At 34.8% G+C, this 27,252-nt stretch overlaps 1 protein-coding gene across 10 annotated transcripts in view; it reads right to left on the bottom strand.

Moving 5' to 3' along the window:
- ATXN2 (ataxin 2) overlaps positions 1-27,252 on the bottom strand; it is a 113,617-nt gene that overhangs the window by 31,342 nt on the left and 55,023 nt on the right. For 6 of the 10 annotated variants that reach the window (XM_056821752.1, XM_056821754.1, XM_056821749.1 and 3 more), the window contains 8 exons: positions 21,799-21,923; positions 18,564-18,655; positions 13,032-13,229; positions 12,327-12,505; positions 10,426-10,635; positions 7,230-7,412; positions 2,966-3,163; positions 2,551-2,658 (listed from right to left, as the gene is read on the bottom strand). In XM_056821752.1, the coding sequence (XP_056677730.1) occupies positions 2,551-2,658; positions 2,966-3,163; positions 7,230-7,412; positions 10,426-10,635; positions 12,327-12,505; positions 13,032-13,229; positions 18,564-18,655; positions 21,799-21,923 (1,293 nt within the window). The remainder of the gene's footprint in view (positions 1-2,550; positions 2,659-2,965; positions 3,164-7,229; positions 7,413-10,425; positions 10,636-12,326; positions 12,506-13,031; positions 13,230-18,563; positions 18,656-21,798; positions 21,924-27,252) is intronic. The other 4 variants (XM_056821756.1, XM_056821755.1, XM_056821751.1 and 1 more) reach the window with 1 other exon arrangement.

Here is a 27,252-nt window from a genome sequence, read left to right as displayed (position 1 = left end):
GAGCTGTATATACCTTTTTTTATTTTAAAATGACTTCTGAATGCATGTAGATCTAGGGAGGGAAAATGAAGTCCAATACCAATAAAATAAAAAGATCCAAAACTACTTGATACATATGTGTACGCAAATACATGCCAACACCTGAGTGATCAAAAATCTATGTCCTCAAGAATTATCCTTACCTTTTTTGTTTGCTAGGTAGTACACATGGCATCCCATATCCCACACATCATTTCCAACAAACTTTTATGTTAATTAAGTTCATGTAACTCTCAAGGAGACATCAGAATCACAAATACCAGGACAGTGAAAACTGCTGAGAGGTAGCTATACGAAGCACAATGGATGGAGCACTGGGAATGGCGTATAGAAGATCTGAGTTTGAATCCAGCTTCACATACATACTAGCCATGTAATCCCTGGCAAGTCACTTAACCTGTCTGACTCATTGTCTTCATCTATGAAGTGGGTATAACAACACCTATCACCCAGGAAATATGTAAAGTACTTACACAGTGCCTGGCAAATGGTAGATGCTTTAAAAACAACAAAGAAACAGTTTCCTTCTTTCCATTTATAATGAGTCTACAGGGATATCCAAGTCTGTTTTATTTTTGAGGATCAGAGTGGGGTGAGAAGGGGGGAAAATAAGCATGTACATAGCATGATCTAAGTGCCAGGCACTGTGTTAACCATGTTACCTAACAAACATTATCTTATTTCATTCTTCCACAACTCTTCAAAGTAGGTGCTGTTACTATTTCTATTTTACAACTAGAGCAGGCAAAGATTAAGTGACATGCCCAGGACCACAAAGCTAGCTAATTATCACAGGATGGATTTGAACACAGATCTTTCAGATTCCACAAGCAGTGTGCTATCTACCATAGGACCTAGTGGTCTACCTATTTTAAAATGGGCTTGAAAAATGCCTTTGTATTTATAATACAATTATTCCTGGGAAAGACTCTCATTCTGAAGTAGAATCCTTCTTCTAAATAAAGAACAGCCCCAACAACAAGCCTACAACAATGACTTCCCCCATCTGCTCTAAAAAACATTTTGTCCCAGTGACTCTCTGCCTTTTCTTTTCCTTGGGCTTTAATTGGGTTTTCAATTACTCAGAATCTGATTAACTTGTACTACTGTCATTTGTATTTGTTATCATCACTACAAATGTTGTTCATTTCATTCTGCTTACTTTTTTCCTGAAGGCAGCTAAGAGGTGCAGGGGATAGAGTGCTGGGTCTGGAGTCATCTTCCTCAGCCTCAGCCTCAGTGACCACTGCCTATAGTTGGGTGACCTTGGAAAAGTCACTTGACCCTGTCTGCCTAAGTTTCCTTATCTGCAAAATGAATTTAAATGGCAAACTACTACAGTACTTTACCAAGAAAACCCCAAGAAGAGTTTATGTTGGTGAGTTAGTCACATCTGAAAAACAAATGAACAACACTTTTTTCCACATGGGTTCATACAAGTCTTCACACATTTTTGTGAAATTGTGAAACTGCCATTTCTTATTGCAGTGATATTCCATTATATTCACCTATCAGTTTTTTAGTCAGAATTCCTTGAAAAAAAATTGAAATGCAGAACTAGACTGTCTTGCAGCCTTACCCACAACTTTTCCCATTTACCAATATGCTTGGAGCAGAGTATTTTATTTTGCATTTCTCTTTTTATTAGTGATTTGGGACCCACCTCTGAATTTTAGATGCAATTCTTCTTCAGAAGACTATCTGCTCATGTCCTTGGATCACTTGGCCACTGAAAAATGGCTCTTGGTATAAAATATTTATATCAGTTCCCTATGTGTCCTGGAATTTTATCAGTAATATGAATGTAAATTATTTTTCTCTACTCTATGGTAACTGATTATTCTATTCTCATTCAATTTGTTCAAAAGTTTAATTTCATCATCAAAATGGTTTGTTGTTGTCTTATGTTCTTATCTACTACTCTTTGTTTGGATAAGAATCCTCCCCTAATTGCAACTGTCAAAACTGTCGAACATACTTTCTTGCTCTCTGTTAGTTTTTTAATGAGAATTTTTCCAATTCTTTCAGCCTTCCCAAAAACTGAGGTTCTTGGTTTTAGCAAATACTTGAAAAAGTCCTTACCACTGCTTCTGTTTCCTGTGAATCTTGTCTGTTTTGCTGATCTCTTTTTCTCTTATCTAACTGGGACTACATCACTTGGTTGTTATACAAAGAATACCCTCTTCATTTATACCCCTTTTCCTCTTTATTTCCCTTGAGATTTCAGCATTTGTTTCTTCACATTAATTTTGTTCCTGTTTTGCCTAGTTCTAGAAAGTACTCCATTAATAACATGATTTAATTTTTTGGTAAGGCACAACCACAGACAGGTTTTCTCTATTTCAGTTGTGCTTTGTTTTATATTCAGATTGGTAACAAATAATATGTTTTGTCAGATTAATTCAGTGATTTTATGCTACTTGTGGTTGTTCTGAATGGTTTTTTTTTTTTATCATTCCACTGTACAGTTGTTTTTAGTCCTGCATATCTAAGCTACTTTTATCTACTAACCTTTATTTTCTACTTTTGCAAAGCTTGGGGAAGTCTCACTCGGCTTTATATTTTCTTTGTTTCCAGCTGGAGAATTTTGCCTCTGATCCTGAAGCCTAGAATCTTTAGCTAGAAATTTAGAAAATTAGAAAGTTAGTCCAACAAACACATGCTAAAAAGCAAAAAAAAGGAAAATGCTAGAAGACAATATTCTAAATTTTGTTTAGAACAAAGGAATCTAAAAGTCTTTCAATTTAAACAAAGGTAATAACTATCTCTTCGATGAGGTCAGGTAATGACAATATGCAATGAGGCCTCAGAGACATTATGTAGAACATTAATTACACAACTAACTTGAATACATGTCAAATCCATGACCATTAATGTGCACTACATACACACAAATTTTGGATGCCAAGAATCCCCAATCACATACCGTCACTAGATGGGGTAACTGCTCGGTTGGAAGCAGGATTGGCAGGTGTGGGAGATGCAGCAGGCACAGGCACAGCCATGGATTCTGTGGGCACAGTCCCAGCTTGGGGAGAAGAGAGAATTGGACCAGGAGGAGTATTTCCAATATTGCTTTGTCTTGGAGATCTTGGTCTATGTGTTTTTGGAGATAATCTTGGAACTATAAGAAAGGGAAAAGGGCTAGTACATATTGTGTTTCCCCAGAAGACATGTGGACTGTGATGGCAAACATTCCTGGGACCAATGATTTCATCAGAGTTAACTCTTGGCCCTTGGACACCCCATACTACACCTTCATCCTTGGGGAACACATGTGACTGACATGTGGTACACTGGGAAGAGAAGCAGAGCTCCCATCCTGACCCTGGACACCTGATCAAAGTGTCTGGGATGAGAAGCCTGTCTGTACACCCATTTCAGAAGCCAACGTGAGTTACAGTGAGGCTTAATGTGGTGCTGAGTGTGAACAACACCAACTGTGGAGACCTGAGAATAGTTTATTCCTAATGACTGGGTGGTCTATGGCAAGTCCTCTACAATCTTTGAGTATCCCCTCTCTCAATTAGAAATGAGGAGGCCTAAGAAGACAACTAGAGGCCCAGTGCAGCTTTCCATCCACCCTTTCTGCTCTTATCTAAATGCCCTACTTACTGTATAACCCTATGGGACTTGACCTCTCAGAACCCATCTTCCTTCTGTGTAAACTGACAAATGAATGATAGTTATACTAAGTATAGTATATATATATATATATATATATATGTGTGTTCTTTGTAAAGAACCATACAACTGTGAGGTTTTTTGCTTTGTTTTTAATATAGACTAGAGATTTCACTGGCATGGGAAACACTCAACTAAATGTATGTCCATGACTTCTGTGTACCTTAGAAGGTTAGATAACTTGCCCAAGGCATGAATAGGACAAATGATTTGGCCCCAAGTACCAGACTAATACATGGTAGAGGCAAATCTTAGACTTGAATGTTTCTCTAAGAGCCCTCCAAGCCCACCACAATGCCTGTAATAACAGTAGGGACACAGTGATAGCAGTAGATAAAGCTAAGAAAATGAAGCAGTAGTTTGCAGCCCTCCCATGAGAAGCAACTCCAAACTAAGCAAGCTGGTCTCTAATCTCGTCATCAGAAATAGGGTCAGCTTGGGAGGGGCTAACAGGGGACTAGGTTTCTCTAGCACAGCTGTCAAGGATGCAAGCTTTATTTCCAGATCATGACAAGGTACCTCAAGAGTCAGTGACGAGAAAAGGCTACATTCATATGTTCCAATTCAGATAGATTCCACACCTTTTTTTTTTTTATTGAGACATTAGGCCTATTCTTTTCAGTTATGAGAAGAGAGTAAAAATAAATAAATTGGAGGGAAGCCTATAAACTTCTCTACCTTGTTCTTGACACAATTCCAGAAATGTAGTAAGTAGCTATAGCCATGACAGTCTTACTACTGTCATGGCTCCTTTCCTCCTTTAGAATTCACTCTAAATAAATATTTTATTGAAAAAAATCAATAAATTTGATTAGGAAAGTAGATGAAAACCTCTACCAAGGAAAGTGAATTAAAATCTCAACTAAATACACCCCTTCTTCTAAAGATAACAGCTAGCATAAAAAACAAAACAAAATAAGAGACCTCACCTTTCTTAGAATCAATATACTATATTCATTGTAAGGCAGAAGAATGATATGATCTAGACAATGGGGGTTAAGTGATTTGTCCAGGGTCACACAGCTATGAAGTGTCTAAGGCCAGATTTCAACCCAAGACCTCCCCTCACCAGGCCTAGCACTCTATCCCCTGATCCATCTAGTTGTCTCCTACAGATAGCATTCATTAAGCACGTACTATGTGCCAGCCATGGGGCTAAGCACTTTACCAATATTATCTTTGAACCTCACAACAACCCTGGGAGCTAGGTGCTTGTTTCACAGTTGAAGATATTGAGATAGGCAGAAGTTAAGTGACTTGCCCCCGATCACACAGCTAGTCTATGTCTAGGGACAGATTTTAACTAGGATATTCCTAAGTCTGGCTCCTCATGCTCAAAGAACTGTGGTATGTCCTACATTTTTCATGGAAAATCTCAAACACATCCTTTATTAGAGGTCTTTTGTGAAACAGGAAGTGTTTTCTTATCTTATAGCATGTCACTGTGCTCAAACATCTCCCAATTCACAAGACAAACTCGGTGTGGCAGTCGTCACAAATCTGTTTCTCCTAGGCTCAGAAGACTCTCATGCCTCCTATGAACTCATCTACCTCTCCTGAGAAGGCTTTTGGGTTATAATGTCATCAAAAATGACCTAACACTCTTCTGTTACTCTGCTAAAGACCTTGAGGTAATGCAGTGGTGGGCATGCTTTCTCAGGTCCACACTAAAAGTTTCCCTTCACATCCAATAGAAGGCATTTAGTGCATGCTTACTTTATTTCTAAAGAAAAGGATTAAATGACAATATATCTGAATTTTCTTTCTAGTGAACTTTTTTAAAGTAGGGAAAGAGCTGTAAGAAGCTTAACTCATCCCTTATCTTTCTCTCAACGACAAAACTCTTCACAAATATATAACCTAACTTCTGTTGCCTTCCTCACTTAAAAATTCCCTACACAAACTAAAGAAACCAGTATCTCATGCAGCCAAAAGGGTAGACAACTCAAAACACATTTCAGATGTCTTAAATCTAGAAGAAAGGGTCTAACTGTGATATGTCACAGACAAATTTGGACCAATAATTTCTAACAACTCAAATTCAATGATTAGGAAAAAATTACTCAAATCTGATTCACCTTATGTTCTTCCTTAATGGTTCACAAAAGTCACTAAGATTAAATCATTTCTTATCCTATTAGAACAAAGGGAAAAAATGTCAGTAAGCATTGAAAATGTTTTGGATTGAGTATTCTGAACACTTATTTCTAGTCTTATTCCTCTTCTATTGAGGAGGCAGCATGCTAAAGATGAAAAGTTAGGAGAAACCTGTGTTCAAATCCCAACTAAGACACTTCCCTAAAGAGCTGACCACTCTGAGCCAACTTCTTCCTAACTGCCATGCTCCTCAACTCAAGGCTATACAGAAGGAAGCATTTGAATTTAATTCACAGGACAATCCTGAGTCTGTAGCATACAAATATATCTCCAGATAAGCAATGTGACTTTAAGTAATAAATTAAGCCATTTAAAAAATTTGTTTTAATTGAAATCTGAAAGTAAATGATAACTCAAAAAGATCATGAAAAGGAGAAAGGAAATCACAGCTTCCTGACTGTAAAGTCACTTTACTCAATGAAGTAATTTCTAAAGAAGTTATAAATAACAAAAGTATCTGAAGTTGACATCAAGGCAAAAAAAATGTGTTGTTGTTATTGCTAGTGTAAAGTTTTTTCAAATAATTCTATTCGCCATAACCTCAAGGGTTACATATTTAGAAAGAATAAAATAAAAGGTATCAACAACAAAAGCAAAAAAAAAAAGAGAGATAAATAACCTATTTTGTACTTTGAAATAATCATGAAAGAAAAATATCTAAGAATATATAGGAAAGTGAAAGTAGCAGACCTGGTATACTGTATAGCTGCAGATGAGGCATCTAACCATTCATAAAACTTTTGTCTCTGATTTTGAGTATGAAACTCATGGCAACTGGAAATATAGTCCAGGTATTCAACAATGAAAAAGATTTAATTAGGCACATTGACATATGGATAACCGAGGCATGTTGGCAGGGTGGGAAGGCAGGCTTAATACCATTTATCCTTCAAGTCAAATTTAACTCTACTCTCCCTAAATTGGCAAAATTCATAAAGCATTGTGGCCATACAAGAATTAATTCTGGCTAGATTATCTCAGGACAACTAGGTGACACTGGGTCTGAAACTGGGAAGATTCTTCTTCGTGAGTTTAAACCCGGCCTGAGACATTTACTAGCTGTGTGACTGGGCAAGTAACTTAACCCTATCTGCCTCAATTTCCTTATCTATCAAAGGAATTGGCAAAGGAAATGGCAAACCACTTCAGTATTTTTGCCAAGAAAACCCCAGATGGGGTCAGGAACAGGAAGAGTCAGACACAACTAAACGACTGAACAACAAGGTTATTTTAACTCTCTTTATAGTCAAATGGTAAATATAACCAAGCCCTAAAAAGAGTTAATTATTTTAAAATCAATAATATAAAAAAAATGGAATAACTCTGCCCCTGAGCAAATTTTTACATACCCCCACTGACCACTGATGACCATGTTCCTCCTGAGGGGCTACTCCGTGCCACAGGAGGGGTAGTTACTTCGCCTGGTGCATTGTGGGAAACAAATTCTAAACCACTGGAGATTGACCCCCTCCCAGTAGAAACTCGGTGACCACGAGGGTGACGTTGGGCCTTTGGTGACATCCTTGGTGGGCCTAAAAAGGAACAAATATCACATGAATCCTACAAAACCTTACTTTTTGCTCTTTAAATGAATGCACACAATGGCAGTTTGTCTATAAGAGTACTATTGTTAAAAAATTACAAAATCTGATATCAACCACACTTGAGATAAAAGAAGTCAATGAAACAGCTTGTTAATTTTGGATGAATGTCATGAAATTTGCCCAACAAAACTAATTTTATTTTATTATATTTTAAAACACACTATGTGGACATTCTTTGAAAACAGTGAAAAGTCAAACAAATAGAGTATGTCATTTAACTCTAAGATAAAGACTTCTAGTCTCCTGAAACATATCCTGATAAAGAAATCTAAAGTTTTTCACAATCTCTCAACCAAGTGACAATTTAAAAATAAAATTTAAGCATTACAAACATGATTTACTATAAAAAAATCAAACTTTCTCTTTTCTTTTTTTAATTTACAAGTGCTAACAATTCTAATAAGTACGCTATTCATGCTATTAAAATTCAGATTAATTTCTGAAATTAGGACACACACTACTTTGTGAACATGAATTCTTTGATTCAGGAAACTCTCTAGTAAGGAAACCAATACAGACTATATCACAGCTCTTAAGCCTATAGACTTGAGTTGCTTAGGACAAATGAGAGGCTAAGGAAGTTGTTCAATGTCACATAGCCAGTATGTCTCAGAGGCAATGAACTTTGATCTTCCTGACCCCTAAGGCTGGTTTCTATTCATTGCCCTGAATTCACCTTCCATTTTTACTATTTTGGGCAACAAAATTCTACTTCATTAGTTCTGTGAGAAAGAGTTTGACTGCTATTTCTGAATAGTTCTTTACAAGAACAAGTTATGAAGTTATAATTAGACAGCTATTAAAATGAAAGTTGACACTGGGTTTTCCTCACACATGAAATTACAGGTTTTCAGATTCCTGACATGAAAAGTTAAGCACTCACCAGCAACTTTTCTTAATTATTGACATGGCAAGATTTTTTTAAAGTGTATATCTAGGAACAATGTATAAATGTAACCATGGGTACATTAGTTTAAGTTGGAATATGATTATAAAGAATATTTTAATTATGTTTGCATAGTTCATATATTGTAATAACAAAAAGAACTTTCCAAGGAATAAAAACATTTGTTGTTACAATTGTTTAATTAAGTGAAGTCTTATCTTTTCTATAATGTTTGCTGCAATACAACCTGGTTTATAAAAATTAATATTGTAATAATAATGGTGACAATAATGAGAGACAACATTCAGACAGCACTTTTTGAGTTATTCGAGGGATTTTACAAATATGATCTCATTTGATCCTCACAACAATCCTGGGAAGCAGGGATCCATCATTATCCCCATTTTACAGATGAGGGCAATGGGCAGGCAAAAAGGTGAAGTAAATAAATGGCTCAGGGTCACAAAGCTTTTATGGGGCGAGATCTGAACTCTGCTTTCTTGACTCCATGGCCAATGCTCTGTCCACTGTACTACCTAGCTGCCTTATGGTTAATTTATAATATAATAAATGATTATTTAACTCAATCCAAACAAGTTATAAGAAAAAGAAAAATTGTATGCTTATTAGTAAGAGAAAGTTACATTGATAATCATTTGTTGTTCAAATAGTATAATTAAAATATATCATGTATCATAAAATATATATCATATACATAATGGTGGTGGCAAACCATAAATGTGAAGGATGCATTGTCTTATTGCACTATGATCGTATATACATTCATTAGGGAAACAATATTCAAGATTTCATCAGAAGGCTACAGTTCCCTTTCACATCAAATGATCTTGGAAAATAAGCAATACCTGCTGATCCAGGTAGTTCCAATTAAGAGCACATGATATCTATTTCCAACCAAAGACACAAAATTTATTTTAAATATAGCCATCAGCACATTAATTTCTTCCCTTCATTTTTGTAATGACTGAAACTAAAATTTTATGAAAGTAAATAAGATTTAACTTTAACATAAATACCTTGAGCTGGCCATCCAGAATTACAAAACTAAAAAAAAGTAAGTATTTTCCTTTTATGTGAATCAATAAACAATCTTTCTGCACTACATACTTAGGTATTTGATGAATCACAAAGTAGAATTTACTATCAAATACAGTCAGGCCACAGAATAAAATCCAAAGTTTCAACAGGAGCAAAAAATATTCAAAAATCTCTATGTTAATTTAAGCAACATCTTGATCTAGATTCAAGAACCCCCTTCACAATACAATATTCTAAAAAAAAAAAAATCAAGACCCAAATGTATAATTACCTAATTCACCATTTGAACAGTAAAGCTACTTTTAGTGGTAGTGGTGTATGGGAGAATCAAAGCACAATTTGCTCATTGCATCCAAGGGCTTCAGGAAATTAAGCTAACCTGATCATGTAAGAACCTTTTCAAACACAATAGAACAAACCCAAAAAAAGACATTTATTTAATCATATATCTTAAAAGCATGCCTACCAACCATTATTCAGTAGGGAAATAAAAGGTCAGACACGTACAATGGCAACAACAGGATATGCCTCAAAAAAATTATCCCAAATCAAATACTAGTATCTGCTGACAGTAAAATAGTTAAATCAAAGTCTTGCCAAAGGATGTGTGTATGCATATATAGATTTATGATCAGAATAAAGAATGAATGGAATCAGTTTGTTCATTTATACTCAATCATGAGTGAAGGGTCAAAGTATAAGGTAATTCATTTAGTCCAGGAATTGATTTTTTGGTGTTATAAAATAAGCATTCTTCTACTGCTCTGAGCTTTGCTAATATATCCACTGGGTATATTTTGTAGTTTCGGTCCTTTTAAAAATAAAATCTCTTTGCAAAAACAAAAAGTTAATAGAAATAGTTTTGATTAAACTAAAGTTAAAACGTGAAAATTATAGGTTACTAAAATAATGAAGAGGAAACAATTTTGTAATTATAAACTCACACAGGAGTTAAACAAAGACAAACAAAAATATGAACAAATTGTGGTATTGTACCTTCTGAAGACATGCGTTTAGGCATAGTAGAGACAGGAGCTGGAGAACCATGAGCAGAGGGGTGAGACGGGGGTCTGGATGGCCGCGAGGGGGGCCTGGAGGGCGGCCTTGTAGGGGTGGCTGCCCGAGGTGGAAGAGAGTTGGGACCTGACTGGTAGCGAGAAGGTGGGCGAGAGGAAGGAGATGGGCAAGGCGATGGCCAGGGAACACCTGACAGAACAAATGATATGAAGGAAAGTATAAAAACTAAAGAAAAATCATGGGGGGAAAAAAGCAAACAGAAGAAAAAAAAAAGGAAAATGACAAAAATGATTTTTTGTTGTACCCTTTGAGGACAGTCTCATGATTTGGTTTTTTGGTAGTTAAACAACTAGCAAAAGTTCCCAAGTTTCTTTGAAATTCTTTAAATAAGTCTGTTGGAGTGAATACACGTTCCCAAAGGGTTAATTAGGATCTACTCATACTAACTTGAGGAAGAATGTCTTGTTCCTATGAATGTTTCTCAGTACCACCTTGTCAAGACTAATGCAGAACATACTATAGGACATCACACAATAAGCCACCACCAAGCTCAGGGAGAAAGTAACACCAGCTCTTACTTGCCCAATGTAACACCAGAATGGAGGCAAGGGGCATATACTCCAACTAAAGACACAGTTAAACAATCACATTCCTGGCAATCAGTTCCCCTCACCATCTGAAATTCTACTATCACCTGCTAATATTGAACCAATTTCTACAACTATGAAGGGAAGCAGACCAAATCTTAACTTCCATGATTTTCCATGTTTATAGGCTTTACATTCATTAGACTTTTTAAAAAAAGAGAGAATAAAGACCACAAGGAGTTGCCCTCTCAATATGAAAGGGAAAGAGAAGTTACCTGAATAAGTTATGCAAACATAGGGCATACACTAGAAGAAAATTTAGATAATTAAATATGCATCTACAAAATTTTCAATAACCCAACACAAGGCTGTTGGTGTTGATGGACTATGGGTAATAACAGGTTGGTGCAGTTTTTCATTTTAAATGACACCAGACTTACCTGGTCTTTAGTAATTTTCCAGGTCTTTTCCCAACAGGTCCCTCACACTTGAGTATTCTGAACTTCAGGACACTTTTCAACTTTTGAGGGGGAAATTTTTGAACATGGTGCTACTTCACCACTAATTCTCTACTCAACGAGTAAAGAAAATTGACAAAAAAAGTCAATATTCTGCATGAAGCAAAAGCAGTTCCTAATCTACTTCATAGTATACTGAAGAGAAGACCTTTCATCTTACCCTTTAAAAAATACTCAAGTGTTTAGTTGAAGAGAAATTATGGAGAAAGAAATTTAATGGAAAAAAGGGAGACTAGAAATTTGATGCCAGTTGTGCTTTTCTCTTTTACTTTTTGTCTTTTCCTTTCAATTCAACTACTTACATCTGAGCCATTTTTTTCACTGCCACTATCAGTCTAAGAGCTAAATTAATAGTTATTAAAGCATGAAATTATCCATTTACAACAAATATTAACATCACTGTGGAAATGTTTCCCTTAAACATTATACTAAAATATTAAAAATTCATTTTTAAAATGGAAAGAACATTTAATTTTTCCAATTTCTTTAAATCTAGACCAGTCATGTATTCCATCAGTAAAATATTTAAAGAGATAATATTGCCTCAATGTAGCAAATAGTTAATACACTTGCAAATAGATTCTACACAATAATTTTTATCATTTCAAGATTCATAAAGTAAATAAAGAAAAATTCCAAACTATAGACTATACTGTAAAAATCATTAAACACATACACATTCATGATTTTTTTAAAAGATCTGAGTTTTTTAAAGGATTTAAAGCAAATTGCTTTTAAAATCAATGAACTTCATAGACTGAAGCAGAACACTTGCCTCCATTAACGACTCTTTGGTCTGATGCAGAATTCAAACTAAACTCTGAAGTATGAGATCCAGATCTTGGAGGGGTGGGGCCAGATGTGGGCTGGCCCATCCTTGGTGAATTTTGTCTACCACTTCCCCATGACATGACATCTCGAGTTCTTTGTCCAGGTGGAATGTACTTGTTTTCCCTAAAAATGAGAGCAATTCACCGACTATATCAACATAAAAATTCAAAAAAAGTGAAAACTGCCTGGTTCTAGTACCTGAAATGCAATGTGTATGAAAGGGGAAATTCTGAGAACATAAAAACAAGCCTAACCTGAGTGAAAGTAGTTTCAAAGGTTCAGAAAAGAGCTAATAAATAAACTGATCATAGAAGCATCAAAAGCATTTGCAAAATGTCATTTCGAAGAATCACTAAAGAAAAAATAAAAAAGAAAATACTTTATTACATGAAGTGCCGTGTAATCTGGTAAGATTTTATGATCACTTTTTGGTGGTTCTTTCAAAACACAAACTTAAGAGCTGGAACATATTTTAGTAATGAAGACGTCACTTTTCTGAACTAAGAAACGGGTTAGTGCAAATTACAAAGATGTTTACAACCAAGTAAGTAAATTTGGATGAGTCCCTTTAAGGATATATATACTAAATAAATCACCCAGACCTTACAGAAGGTATTCAAAATACTGGATCAAGTGTTCAATTAAATACCTTGTGTTAATGCTGTGCCCCTCACGTTCACTGGCATTTCTCTGAACAGCAGTATATTTTTCTTCTTCACTTCTATCATCATTTTCAAGGGCTACCCGAGCTTTGTATTGAGCACTTGATTCAATTTCTTCAGCTAATTGGTTTGCTCTTGCTTCCCGTTTTAAAAATTCTTCTGAGTTATCTCTTTCTAATGGTACCCTAAACATAGAATAATAAATCAAATTACTTTATAGTTATAAAATTTTAAGAAAAACTTTTTTAATATATACTTTTAATATTTTTCCATGATAGACAATGAGGAAATATCAGTACTCAACACTCAACATGTATGCACCAAATAGACTAGCATCCAAATTTCTAAAGTAGAAACTAGTGGAGCTCAAGGATGAAATAGATAGAAAAACTATACTAGTGGGAAACCTGAACCTTCCTCTATCTGAACTAGAGAAATCAAACCAAAAAAATAAATAAGAAAGAGGTAAGAGAAGTGAATGAAATCATAGAAAAATTAGTGTTAGTAGATATGTGGAGAAAAACAAATAAGGACAAAAGGGAATACACCTTCTTTTCAGCAGCACATGGTACATTCACAAAAACTGATCATGTATTACGGCATAAAAACATTTCATACAAGTACAAAAGAGCAGAAATAATAAATGCAAACTTCTCAGATCACAATGCAATGAAAATAATAATTAGTACATAGAGAGGTAAATCAAAAATTAATTGGAAATTAAACAATACGATTCTCCAAAACCAGTTAGTCAAAGAACAAATCATAGAAATAATTAATAATTTCATTAAGGAAAATTACAATGATGAGACATCCTTTCAAAACCTAAGGGTTGCAGCCAAAGCAGTACTCAGGGGGAAATTTATATCCTTGAGTTCATATATTAACAAATTAGGGAGGGCAGAGGTCAATTAATTAGGCATGCAAATTAAAAAACTGAAAAGTGAACAAATTAAAAATCCTCAGATGAAAACTAAATTAGAGATCCTAAAAATCAAAGGAGAAATTAATTAATAAAATTGAAAGGAAAAGAACTATTGATTTAATAAGTAAGACTAGACACTGGTACTTTGAAAAAAAACAAATAAAATAGACAAAGTACTAGTCAGTCTAATTAAAAAAAGGAAAGAAAGCCGAATTTCACAGTATCCAAGATGAAATGGGAGACCTCACCTCTAAAGAAGAGGAAATTAAGGCAATCATTAAAAACTATTATGCCCAATTATATGGCAACAAATATGACAATGGATGAATACTTACAAAAATATAAATTGCCTAGACTAACAGAGGAAGAAATACATTACCTAAACAACCCCATATCAGAAAAAGAAATTGAACAAGCCATCAAAAAACTCCCTAAGAAAAAATCCCCAGTTTCAGATGGATTCACAAATGAATTCTATCAAACATTCAAAGAACAACTAATCCCAATATTATACAACCTATTTGACAAAATAAGCAAAGGAGTTCTACCAAATTCATTTTACAAAGCAAACATGGAACTGATCCCAGAGCCAGGCAGGTCAAAAACAGAGAAAGAAAACCATATACCAATCTCCTTAATGAATATAGATGCAAAATTCTTAAATAGGATACTAGCAAAAATACTCCAAGGGTTATTCATTATGATCAGGTAGGATTCATACCAGGAATGGGAGGATGGCTCAATATTAGGAAAACCATCCACATAATTGACCATATTAACAAGCAAACCGAAAAAAAAACCCACATAATTATCTTAGTAGATGCAGAAAAAGCCTTTGATAAAATACAACACCCATTCCTATTGAAAACACTAGAAAGTATAGGAATAGAAGGGCCTTTCCTAAAAATAATAAACAGTATATATCTAAAACCATCAGCAAACATAATCTACAATGGAGATAAACTAGATACATTCCCAATAAGATCAGGAGTGAAACAAGGATGCCCATTATCACCTCTATTATTTAAAATTGTACTAGAAACACTAGCAGTAGCAATTAGAGAAGAAAAAGAAATTGAAGGTATTAAAATTGGCAATGAGGAGACCACGCTATCACTCTTTGTGGACGATATGATGGTCTACTTAAAGAATCCTAGAGAATCAACCAAAAAGCTAGTCAAAATAAGAACAACTTTAGCAAATAAACCCACATAAGTCATCAACATTTCTATATATCTCCAACCCATTTCAGCAGCAAGAATTAGAAAGAGAAATTCCATTTAAAATCACCCTAGACAATATAAAATACTTAGGAATCTATCTGCTGAGACAAACACAGGAACTATATGAACACAACTATAAAACACTCTCTACACAATTAAAACTAGATCTAAACAATTGGAAAAACATTGATTGCTCGTGGGTGGGACGAGCTAACATAATAAAAATTACAATCCTGCCCAAATTAATTTACTTATTTAATGCCATACCCATTGAACTTCCAAAAAACTTTTTACTGAACTAGAAAAAAACATAACAAAGTTAATTTGGAAGAACAAAAGATCAAGGATATCCCGGGAAATCATGAAAAAAAATGCAAAGGAAGGAGGACTTGCAGTTCCAGATCTCAAACTATACTATAAAGCAGTGGTCATCAAAACAATTTGGTACTTGCTAAGAGACAGAAAGGAGGATCAGTGGAATAGACTTGGGGTAAATGACCTCAGCAAGACAGTCTATGATAAGCCCAAAGTTCCAAGTTTTGGGGATCAAAATCCACTATTTGATAAAAACTGCTGGGAAAATTGGAAGGCAGCATGGGAGAGATTAGGTTTGGATCAACATCTCACACCCTATACCGAGATAAACTCAGAATGGGTGAATGACCTGAATATAAAGAAAGAAACTGTAAGCAAATTAGGCAAACACAGAATAGTATCCATGTCAGATCTTTGGGAAAGTAAAGACTTTAAAACCAAGCAAGAGCTAGAAAAAAAAAAATCACAAAATGTAAAATAAAATTTGACTATATTAAATTAAAAAGTTTTTGTACAAATAAAACCAATGCAACCAAAATTAGAAGGGAAGCATCAAATTGGGGAAAAAAATCTTCGTAACAAAAACCTCTGACAAAGGTCTAATTACTCAAATTCATAAAGAGCTAAATCAATTGTACAAAAGAACCAAGCCATTCCCCAATTGATAAATGGACAAGGGACATGAATAGGCAATTTTCAGTTAATGAAATCAAAACTATCAATAAGCACATGAAAAAGTGTTCTAAATCTCTTATAATGAGAGAGATGCAAAGCAAAACAACTCTGAACTATCACCTCACACCTAGCAGTTTGGCTAAAATTACAGCAAAGGAAAGTAATGAATGTTGAAGGGGATGTGGCAAAGTCAGGATATTAATGCATCATTGCTGGTGGAGTTGTGAATTGATCCAACCATTCTGTAGGGCTATTTGGAACTATACCCAAAGGGCGCTAAAAGACTGTCTGCCCTTTGATCCAGCCATAGATTTGTACCCCAAAGAGATAATAAGGAAAAAGATTTGCACAAGAATATTCATAGCTGCGCTCTTTGTGGTGGCAAAAAATTGGAAAATGAGGGGATGCCCTTCAGTTGGGGAATGGCTGAACAAATTGTGGTATATGTTGGTGATGGAATACTATTGTGCTCAAAGAAATAATAAACTGGAGGAATCCCATGTGAACTGGAATGACCTTTAGGAATTGATGCAGAGTGAAAGGAGCAGAACAAGGAGAACATTGTACACTGTGGTACAATAGAATGTAATGGACTTCTTTATTAGTGGCAATGTAGTGATCCTGAACAACTTGGAGGGATCTAGGAGAAAAAACACTATCCACATTCAGAGGAAAAATTGTGAGAGTAGAAACACAGAAGAAAAACAACTGCTTGAATACATGGGTCGAAGGGATAAGCCTGGGCATGTTGACTCTAAATGAACATCCTAATGCAAACACCAACAACATGGAAATAGGTTCTGATCAAGGACACATGTAATACCCAAAGAAATTGCGCATCGGCTACAGGAAGGGTGGAGGAAGGGGAGGGAGAGAAATAATATAACTCTTGTAACCAAGGAATAATGTTCTAAATTGACTAATTAAAAAAAAAAAGAATTACCTGTCCTTTAACCCACGCTCCACCTGGGGAATTTAAGCTCCATGAAAATAGGGATCTGTCTTATCTAAACTTTGCAACTCTCAAGGACTTAGTACAGAGCTCTACTCAGAATAAGTGCTTTTAAAAAGTTTATGCTTCATTGTGTCCTGATTCCACCCACTAGTTGGAAAAGATATTCCTCCTCACACTTCACAAAGCATATTGTTCTTTCCCTCTGTGATACCGTGTAATATTATATATTAGTTATCTATAATGACACAATGTAAATTCACAATGTAAATATTATATTATACTATATTGTATTATATAGTTACATTATATTTATTATAGTCATATATCACCTATTACATTGTATTATGTCACCATATCATGTCATATTGTCAGTATATCATATTACATTGCATTGCATGGCATATGTTATGCCATGTCATGTCGTGTTGTATTGTGTTATGGTGTGTTGTGTTGTATCATATATTGTATTATAGCATATCATATTGTACTGTATCATATGTTGCATTACAAAAAAAAATTATTTTTCCATGGTTACAAAATTCATGTTGTATTTCTCCCCTCTTCCCTTCCCACTCCTGGAGCTGACAAGCAATTCCACTGGGTTATACATGTATTATCACTCAATACCTATCTCTATATTATTCATTTTTGCAGTAATCTTTTAAATTCAAAACCCCAAATCCTATACCTATATAAGCAAGTGATAAATCATTTTTTCTTCTGCATTTCTTCTCCAACTATTCTTTCAATAGATGTGGATAGCATTCTTTCTCATACGTCCCTCAGAATTGTCCTGGATCATTGTACTGCTTTTAGTAGCAAAGTCAATTACATTTGATCGTCCCACAGTGTCTCAGTTACTATATATAATGTTCTCATGGTTCTGCTCATTTCACTCTGCATCAGTTCATGGAGATCTTTCCAGTTCTTATAAAAATCAAGCAGTTTATCATTCCTTATAGCACAATAGTATTCCATCACCATCATATACCAGCCATCCTCAATCAAGGGACAACCTCTAATTTTAAGAAAACCTTTTTAAAAAAGAATCTAGTTTGAAGGTTAAAAAAAAATGTATTTAACGATTTTAATTCCTTGGGACAATTTGACATTCACAACCATCATTTAAATCAAGCAGTCGCCCAAACTTATAGCCTTGAGACTGTCAATTAGATTTTGGCAAATTAACAAATTTGTTTTAAAAATGTTTGCCTCCCATTAGGAAGGCGTTAAGAGTTATTACATAGGGAATATACATTTCCTCTCCTCTGACCATAGATATTTGCAGTTTAGCCTAGTGAAATTATTCTGAAAACTTTGGAAAATCTGTAGGAACTCTCCTCTCCCCCAATTTTCTAAATTCAGCATGAAAAAAAAAAACCACTCAGTAAGTAAAATGAAATGAAAGTAAAATTTTGAAACTCACGTATATGATGATAAACTGCTATCATAGGTGGAAACTACACCATAATTTTCTTCATTATACCGAAACATATCATTGGGATCCCATCCATTAGACTGGAAGAAAATGAAGCTCATTTTTCCAAATGATAAGTTTTTACTCCTTAGAATTTTCTGTGTTCTCAATCTTTAATCAATATTAAATATGCACAAACTATACAAAGTAAAACTTCCAAATAAGTGCTTGACCAAAATTAGACAACAATAAGCTATGAAAAATCAATTTACATTTTAATAAGAACATTTCTTAGCTTTGTTGACTTCTTGCTTTTTTTGTTATATAATCAGAAAAGAAAATCTAGAAAATATATTTTTTTAAAGATAAAGTTCGATTAAAATGCTTTAAGATTAAGTGGTAAAGCATAAAAGTTGAGACTAGAACACAATCTTTTTTTTTTTTTAATAAACCCTTACCTCCTGTCTTGGAGTCAATACTGTGTATTGGTTCCAACGCAGAAGAGTGGTAAGAGCTAGGCAATGGGGGTCAAGTGACTTGCCCAGGGTCACACAGCTGGGAAGTGTGTGAGGCCACATTTGAACCCAGGACTTCCCGTCTCTAGGACTGACTCTCAATCCACTGAGCCACCCAGCTGTCCCTAGAACACAATCTTTTATAAGTGGTAAAACTTGAAACCTTGGTGGTCAAGTCCAAAGGCATGATTCTTCGAAAGGTGTTAAATTGTAAGGTATGAATAGAAAGGACTATCACAGCTACCTTTCATTAGGTAAGGAGGTAGGGAAAAAACAGTGATAATATTTTCTAGTTATATTTCCAGTCTCATCAGAATTGCCTGAAAATACTAAATAGGGGTAAGGGGTGAAAGTGTCCCCAGAATCAATTCTGCCAGCCAGTGTGTGACTTTGTCATATAAACTATACTAGGTCAGAGTTCCCACATGAGTAAAATTAAATGTTATGATTTGTAAATCCTTCTCTTTTCAATTCCAAAATCTTAAGTTGTTTTATAGACATTCTAAATGATATTAGGCTCCAGAAGACAATTTTTATTTTCAACAACATGCTTAAAGCACGTTTGATGGGTTGCCTAAATGCCTAAAGCACTTTGAGGAAGGGAGCAGGCTTTAGTGAAATACTGCTGGATTTTGAGGAAAGAAGAAGTGGGTTCAAAACCTCTCTCTCTCTCTTGGGAAAGTCACAACTCAAAGCCTGAGTTTCCTCAACAGTAAAATGAGATTATACCAGATAGGTACCTAAGGTAGTGTTCAGCTCTATTTCTATGATTAAAGAATTCTCATTGAAATGACTGTCTCTCCTCTCACTCTCTTAAACCTCTACAATCAAGCTTCCACTCCACACTGATAAGATCAGAAACTACTCTTTCCAGTTACCAATGTATCTTTTAGTGGCCAAAACCAAAGGTCTTTTCTCAAGCCTCATTCTCCTTGATGTTGCTACAGCCTTTGATACTGTTGATCACTCTCTTCTCCTGGATACTATCTTCAGGACACCTTTGTCTCTCCTGGTTTTCCTCCTAACCCTCTGACTGCTCCTTCTTAGTATCCTTTGTATGAACCTCCCTCCAGATCACACCTACTACTCGTGGACCATCTTCTCTTCCCCCTCTCTACTCTTCAGTTGGTAATTTCATCAGATTTCATGGATTGAATAACCACCTCTATGCTGATGATTCTCAAATCTACCCACTGTATCTCTCTCTTGCTGACCTCTGATATCACATCTTCAAATACCTTTCAGACCTCTCAAGATGGATATCCAGTAGACATTTTAAGAACATCCAACTGTTCTTCATTCTCTTCTACATGAAACTCTTCTCTTTTCCAAACAATCCTATTACTGTAAAGGAAACTACTATTCTCCCAGTCCATGACTCCCAATGTAAAGAATCATCGTGGATTCTTGACTCTCCTCCATATTCACAGTGGTCAATGCCTATCACTTTCACCTTTATCACATCTCACCAATAGGCCTCCTTCTCTCCTGGTACAGGATTCTCATCACCTCACACCCAGACTATTGTGATGGCCTAATGTTGGATCTGTCTGACTCAAGTTTTTCACCGCTCCAATCTCTGAATCCAACCCAGGCCCTAATGTAATTTTCCTAAATCACAAATCCAACCATGTCACCTTCCCAATCAATATATTGCAGTGGATTCCCAATCACCTCTGGGATCAAAAATAAAATACTCTGTTTAGTATTCAAAAATTTTCAGGTCCATTGACATTGGTCTCTGGATTATTCCACAAACGAGATTCAATCTCTAGCTTATTTTTTTTCTGTTGCTTCCCATGCCTGAACTTCTCTCCCTCCTCATCTCAGCCTTCTGACCTCTCTAGCTTCCTTCAAGTCCCAATTAAAATACTACCTTCTACAGAAAGCCTTCCCCAACCCATCTTAATTCTAGTGCCCTCCCTCTATCAATTATATTCTATTTATCCTATAGATAGCTTGCTTGTACATATTTGTTTGCTTGTTGTTGCCAACATTATATTAAGTTCCTTGATGTCAAAAACTATTATTTGCCTCTCTTTTTATCCCCAAAGCTCAGCACAATGCCTGGCACGTGGTAGGTACTTAATAAAGGCTTACAGACTGGTGGATTCATATTTCAAAATAAATCACATTTTAATAAATGTGATTGTCATAATGTTTATAAGTATCCTCACTTGATCCAGATAATCTAAGACATAAATTCCTTAATAATTCAGCTCATCAAAGAGATAACCAATTGTTCCTGTGTGTAGAAAGACCAGGAGGTATCAGAGGATGAGTCAGAAGTGCCAAGAAACCTAAAGGAATCTTTTCAAAAAGAAAATATATGCCGTACTTTGTATAACATAAAGCTTGCTTCTACCTCCAGTAATTTTTGTAATACTACTCTTTGATCTTAGATCTCATCTCCCTTCCACAATACAGATTACAGAGTGGCTTACTTATGGCCCTTCGGCCATTTATTAAGATATAAGTGTACCACTCAAAAAATTCTGCTAGGTGGACTATTCTAAAAATCTAAAGTCTAAAAATTGGTAATTAGAAGCAATGACAGTGGATAATTCAAAAAAAGGGAATGTAATTATCTTATGAAAATATTTCATCTATTAACATCTCCTTATATCTAGTTTCTCATTTCCAAATAATTCTCCACATAAGCTGTCAAACTGATATGCATAAAATACAGATCTGAACATTAAATGAACTGAATTACAAATGTTACTTACAACATCAGTCTCTAAAGCCTCAAACTCTTCAGTGGTGGCAGTTTCACCTCCATCCCATGGTTCAAGGTCCTTCTCTTTGTGTTCACCATTTACTTTAGCACTGATAGCTGAATCAGTAAATGCATCTGTAAAGGATTTTAATTAAAAGGTCACAAAATCAACACATTAATTGCATAAAGTATTTATAAGTTACAAGACAACAAAACAAGTACACTTATAAAATTTGAAAAACAATTTTAGATTTGCCAACATAATTTGAAAATTGCACATCATTCTAGATGACTATTATTATTATTTTTTTAAACCCTTACCTTCCATGTCAGAATCAATACTCTCTATTGTTTCCAAGGCAGAAGAGAAATATGGGCTAGCCAATGGGGATTAAGTGACTTGCCCAAGGTCACACAGCTAGGAAGTGTCTGAGGCCAGATTTGAACCTAAGGCCTCCCATCTCTAGGCCTGGCTCTCAATCCACTGAGCTACCCAGCTGCCCCTGGATGATTATTATTAAGAGAGAATTTCAAATCAATACAACTTAAGGGCATGTGCTCTAGTTAACATTAAAATGGATTATTTTAGAATTTTAGAAGTGACAAAAAGATGCCATCTACAACAAAAGAATCTTTTGTTTTTATATTACCTACAATCAAATGCACACAGATTTTAGTCTCCAAATCCAAAACATTCATATGCCTGGGACATCTACCTATAATACGTTGGTCAGTGGGGCAAACAATATATTTTAAACAATATAGAACAAAATCTAGGTGCCCTTAAAACTACTCTGTGAAAAAAAAAAGTAAAAATACAGTAGCTTTTATAACAATCATAAATTCCAGTAGGGAAACAAGACCATTCATTCTCTGAAAGTCATCAAATGAAGGATGAATAACCACATGTTGGGTAGGTGATAGTGGGGACTCCTTTCATATATGGGTTAGATTAGATAATTCCTTTCAACATTTCTTCTTTTAAGAAAAAATAATAACCTTTAACTTCCATTTTAGGATCAAAACTGTGTATTGTTTCCAAGGCAGAAGAGGGGAAAGGGCTAGGCAATGGGCATTAAGTGACTTGCAAAAATAGTGATGATCCTGAGGTTCCTTTGCTAAGAACCTGAGGATCGACAGGATACTACTTGTTCTTAATCTACTAGTATCTTTCCTCAGTAAGTCACTGGAAATCTGTCAATACTTTGTTCTCCTATTACCCAGCAACAACAGCTAACAGGAACTAGAGGGCAGCAATATCTGAGTGATTAGTGACTTAAAGATAGAAGAGAGAAGCCAAGCAGACATTAAGCATGTAGGAATCAAAGTTAAGGGGCCCTGGGTTCAAATCCAGTCTCCATCAAGCATATGACCTGAGGTGACCCTTTCTGAATATGTCATCTATAAAAGGGATAAGATGATCTTCAAGTTCTTTTGTAATTCTAAATGTATTAGGATCCTACAATGAAGTACCAAGTTTGTAGCTGAATCAAGGTACACCCTCTGGTAGAGAATGGTCTGCTCACAGCCCTGGCCCAGATAGTCTAAATACAGATATAGCAAACTGACCAGACATTGCCATCTCTGCACCTGGAATTTGCCAGCTTATATTATAAAAGAGGGTATTATTATTAAACCTATACACCCTTCTTCCAGAAAATGAATACAAAAGAAAAAGTACAACTACTTTGGGCCTCCTGAGAACAAACCATTCCATGGCAACTGTTCCTCCTTGACAGCCCTTACCAACAGAGCTGGAATTGACAGGGCTATGACATCTATATGAGCTGTTCTCACTCAAACCAAAGCTGAGTGTCAACAGTCGGGCTGATATCTACCTACAATTGTTATGAACTTTCTCCCTCAATCTCTAGAATTAAAGAGTTTCTAATGAAGAAGGAATTTGAATCAGGCAACAGGTAAGTACTTTCGTCGATCAAGAAAGCCTCCTTAGACCTACGATTAATCATCTGCCTTTGAGAGTAAAGTTTATAAGACCATAAAGAGGATATACAGGTCTTTCTGTCCCATGACATAGCAAACAGTGCTTGAGCTCAAGACATGGGCCTCTGGGTACAGATTCTGCCTCAGAGGAGCTGTGTTGGCCCAGCCAAGTCCTTTTTATACTTTTCTATACTTCTGTTTTCTCATCTATAATGAGGTTGGTCTCAATAACTTCTGTAGTCCCTTTCAACTCCAAATCAATAAGACCTCACAAGAGACTGTAGATTCAAAACTTCTCCTAGTAGCTAACATAGTAGTGCAGCTAATATAATAGGTATTTATTAAAGAGTTGCTAATTTTTGTTAAATTAAATAATTTGAAATGTCACAACATTTCTATTTTTTTGAGTATGCTTTAAATAATGGAATTCATCCTGTGTCCCTTTAGAACGTGAAATTCTCCTCAAAAGAATTTAAAATCCTATTCAAATTATCAAAGAAAATAATCTCCATCTAATTGTACTAAAACTCCTAGATTTAGTAATTAGATGGTCAATTTGTATTTTCAAATTCACATTAATGTACTACTTCTATCACTTTAAAAAAATTTTACAAATGGAAAAAAAGAGGGCATTACAGACTAAGTAGTCAGTAAGAAAGATGTAATGCTTTTGAATCCAGGAAATTAAAAGTTTAGTAAAAATTGTTACAAACAGAAACAAAAAAAATTTTTTATTAAATACACCTTTCTCTCTCTTTTAGAGGATGTACATGTATGGAAATGAGGGTACCCTGCATTCTACAAAATAATTCCTATATGTTTGGGAGAAGGTCAATACTACATCAAAGTTTGATATGTAGAAAGAAAATAACTTTAAATTGTTTAGGTGGGCATAATTCTGATTTAAAAAAAAATTAAAGGCATACTTCCCAAATAAAGCCAATATGAAAAATCATGTCAATATTTAAAGTCTACTGAGCAACAATTTTTCAAACCTTCTTGTTTAACCTGACTTGGCAGATCATGATTTAATTTCTACTAAAGAGATATATACTACCAACTTATTTTGTTTTGCTTAGATGTTTCTTTTCATCATTAATCTGGTATCTTAAACAGTTATATATTAACTTCAATTCAGGCACAAAGAATAGACAATAGCACAAAGTTCAATAAATACAGGTACGAGTTCAAATAATTAAGTTTTCATCATTTGAACAGAATGAAAGTCCCACTTTAAAGATGAGCTTTAGGAAAGACAACGTATGAAGGCAGAAAACGTAAGCAGAATTAGAGTATAATTTATAGGATTTTAGAGAAAACCTTTAGTTGTAGAACAATTGTGCCACTTGGCAATAAATGCTATGCTATGTCCATATCAAGAACCCTATAATTCAATCACAGAATATTAACATTAAATGTATTACCTCATCCTATCTCTTCTTAGGGTAGTCAAAGTTGACCATGCCTTACAGTCTTCATTCTATATTGTTATTCAGATAATTTGTAAATAACTCTGAACAAGTACTGTGCAGTATGGCAATATGTATTATTTTGTTATTATGGTTTAGATATTATAATTGAATAGCAAGGAATCAGTTGGCAGGGAAGTATTCTCAAAAGGATAGCGGAAATTTACATGCAGATTTTTATAGTGCCATAATACACAAGCCAAGTATATTAATTTCCATTACATAGTGTAGTAAAAAACAAGAGCATTATGAGAACAAGATGCAAGAACAAAACAGTTCTGCTAAAAATGAAGTTACCTGTTTCTGAAGGAACTACAGATATAGGAAAAGAAGAAAAATGAAAACAATCAGATAAAATGGCAAGAAAGATATAATTCTTCAATCCTTAATAAGCCTGTAACAGTACATACATATCAAATGAAAGAAAGCCTCTCCTGCCAAAGAACAAAGTTACAAATATCCCATGCTGACAAGCCAGGCTACACAGGGACTCTTCCTTCACTTTCCTAACCAACCCCCACCCACACATCTACACTCGGGAATCCAAGGGGCAGTAGTCCAGGCATCCTAATATAAGTGTTCCACTCCATGGCTGGCAGGATAAGAAGAACCACAATCTCTTCCCCTTCATTAGATGAATTTCCTCTCCACGCACTTTTCTCTATTGTTTACAAATTTCAACTTTGCAAATTTGATGTCAGAAAAATTACTTTCTCACTAATACATCTTTTTGAATACTATTCCTACAACTTTTCCAACTTTGGCCCTGAGACTTCATGGTAATTTCTTCCTCTTTTTTCTTGTGCACCTGCAGCATTGATAAGTTCAAGCTAATTTTTGTCAAGCAATAGCATTAAAGATAAATTGAAAATAAATTCAATTTCAATTGTTCTACTGAATTACTAGCATCATAATATTATTTTCTATACCTTTTCATTGCAAATATATAGTATTTCAATTACAATACATGTTAAACAAGATGTTGTAGACTAGCATTCATAGCTAACTGCCATTTACAGAATTAATTCATTAGGAAAACTTATAAATGAACTTTTATAACTTTTGGATCTTTTCACTGGTCTTTTGAGACTGTTATTAAGAGAGCAAAGAAGAGCTTTTTTACTACAATTACAATGCATTCAAGCATCTTACAAGATTTACAATTTCAATTGTAACTATGGTTACATAATTTTTCTACTCAAAAAAATTATTATTCCTTCTTTAGTTTTAAGTGACAATGAAACAAGAACAATCCTTTTAAAACAAACCTACCTTAGTAAAAAGCTATTTAAACCTACAGGCAATTCTTCAGGCAAAAGGAACAAAACACTAAATTCAAATTAGTCTTTAGTCAAAGGTACCTATGGGGAATACTAAAAACTTTCAAACAAGAAACTAGTGAAAATGGAATTTAATGGAATACAATGGATTATGTATTTATATGCACCACAAAGTCCTATTCTACCACCTGATATAGTGACATTGGGTCCCCAAAGTTGGGCCAACTAAGTGCAAGTATTAGGAAGTATCATCTTGCCACAAGTATTCCAGTAAAATCCAACAGAAAGAAACAGAATTTGGAGACAGCAGTTTATAATACCGTTTATAATTATTTATCACAAGAACTCACAGAAAAAAAAGGTAAATTTAGCTCCTTTTAGTTTTTGCAAGGACAGTGAAGTATAAAAATTTTTTTTTAATTCACAATTTTTAGAACATCTAGGAACATCAATTTAATAGGTATTCCAAATGCACAAACTTTGCCCAATGACCAAAAATCGAAATATTATTGTAAGGACTGAATTACTTCAAAAGTGAAACTGGGGGGAGGGGAGGCAAAAGGAAAAAAAAATAAATGGTAAGATGGTTCACAGGCTTCCCCAGAAACAAAAAAATGTTAGATGTTGGTTCAATGACTTAATAAAGTCATTATCGATAGAATTCATATTAAATTACAAGTAAGCCAAAGATAAAAAAGATATAAAACTTAAAAATCAGGGTTAAAAAAAAGTTCACGAAATAGTTTCAATTTAGTGTTTGACTAACCCATC

Source organism: Monodelphis domestica, chromosome 3 (genome assembly GCF_027887165.1).
Source record: "Monodelphis domestica isolate mMonDom1 chromosome 3, mMonDom1.pri, whole genome shotgun sequence".
NCBI lineage: Eukaryota > Metazoa > Chordata > Mammalia > Didelphimorphia > Didelphidae > Monodelphis > Monodelphis domestica.
Note: the sequence above shows the minus strand (reverse complement) of the source record. Positions and strands in the feature narration are given on the sequence as shown.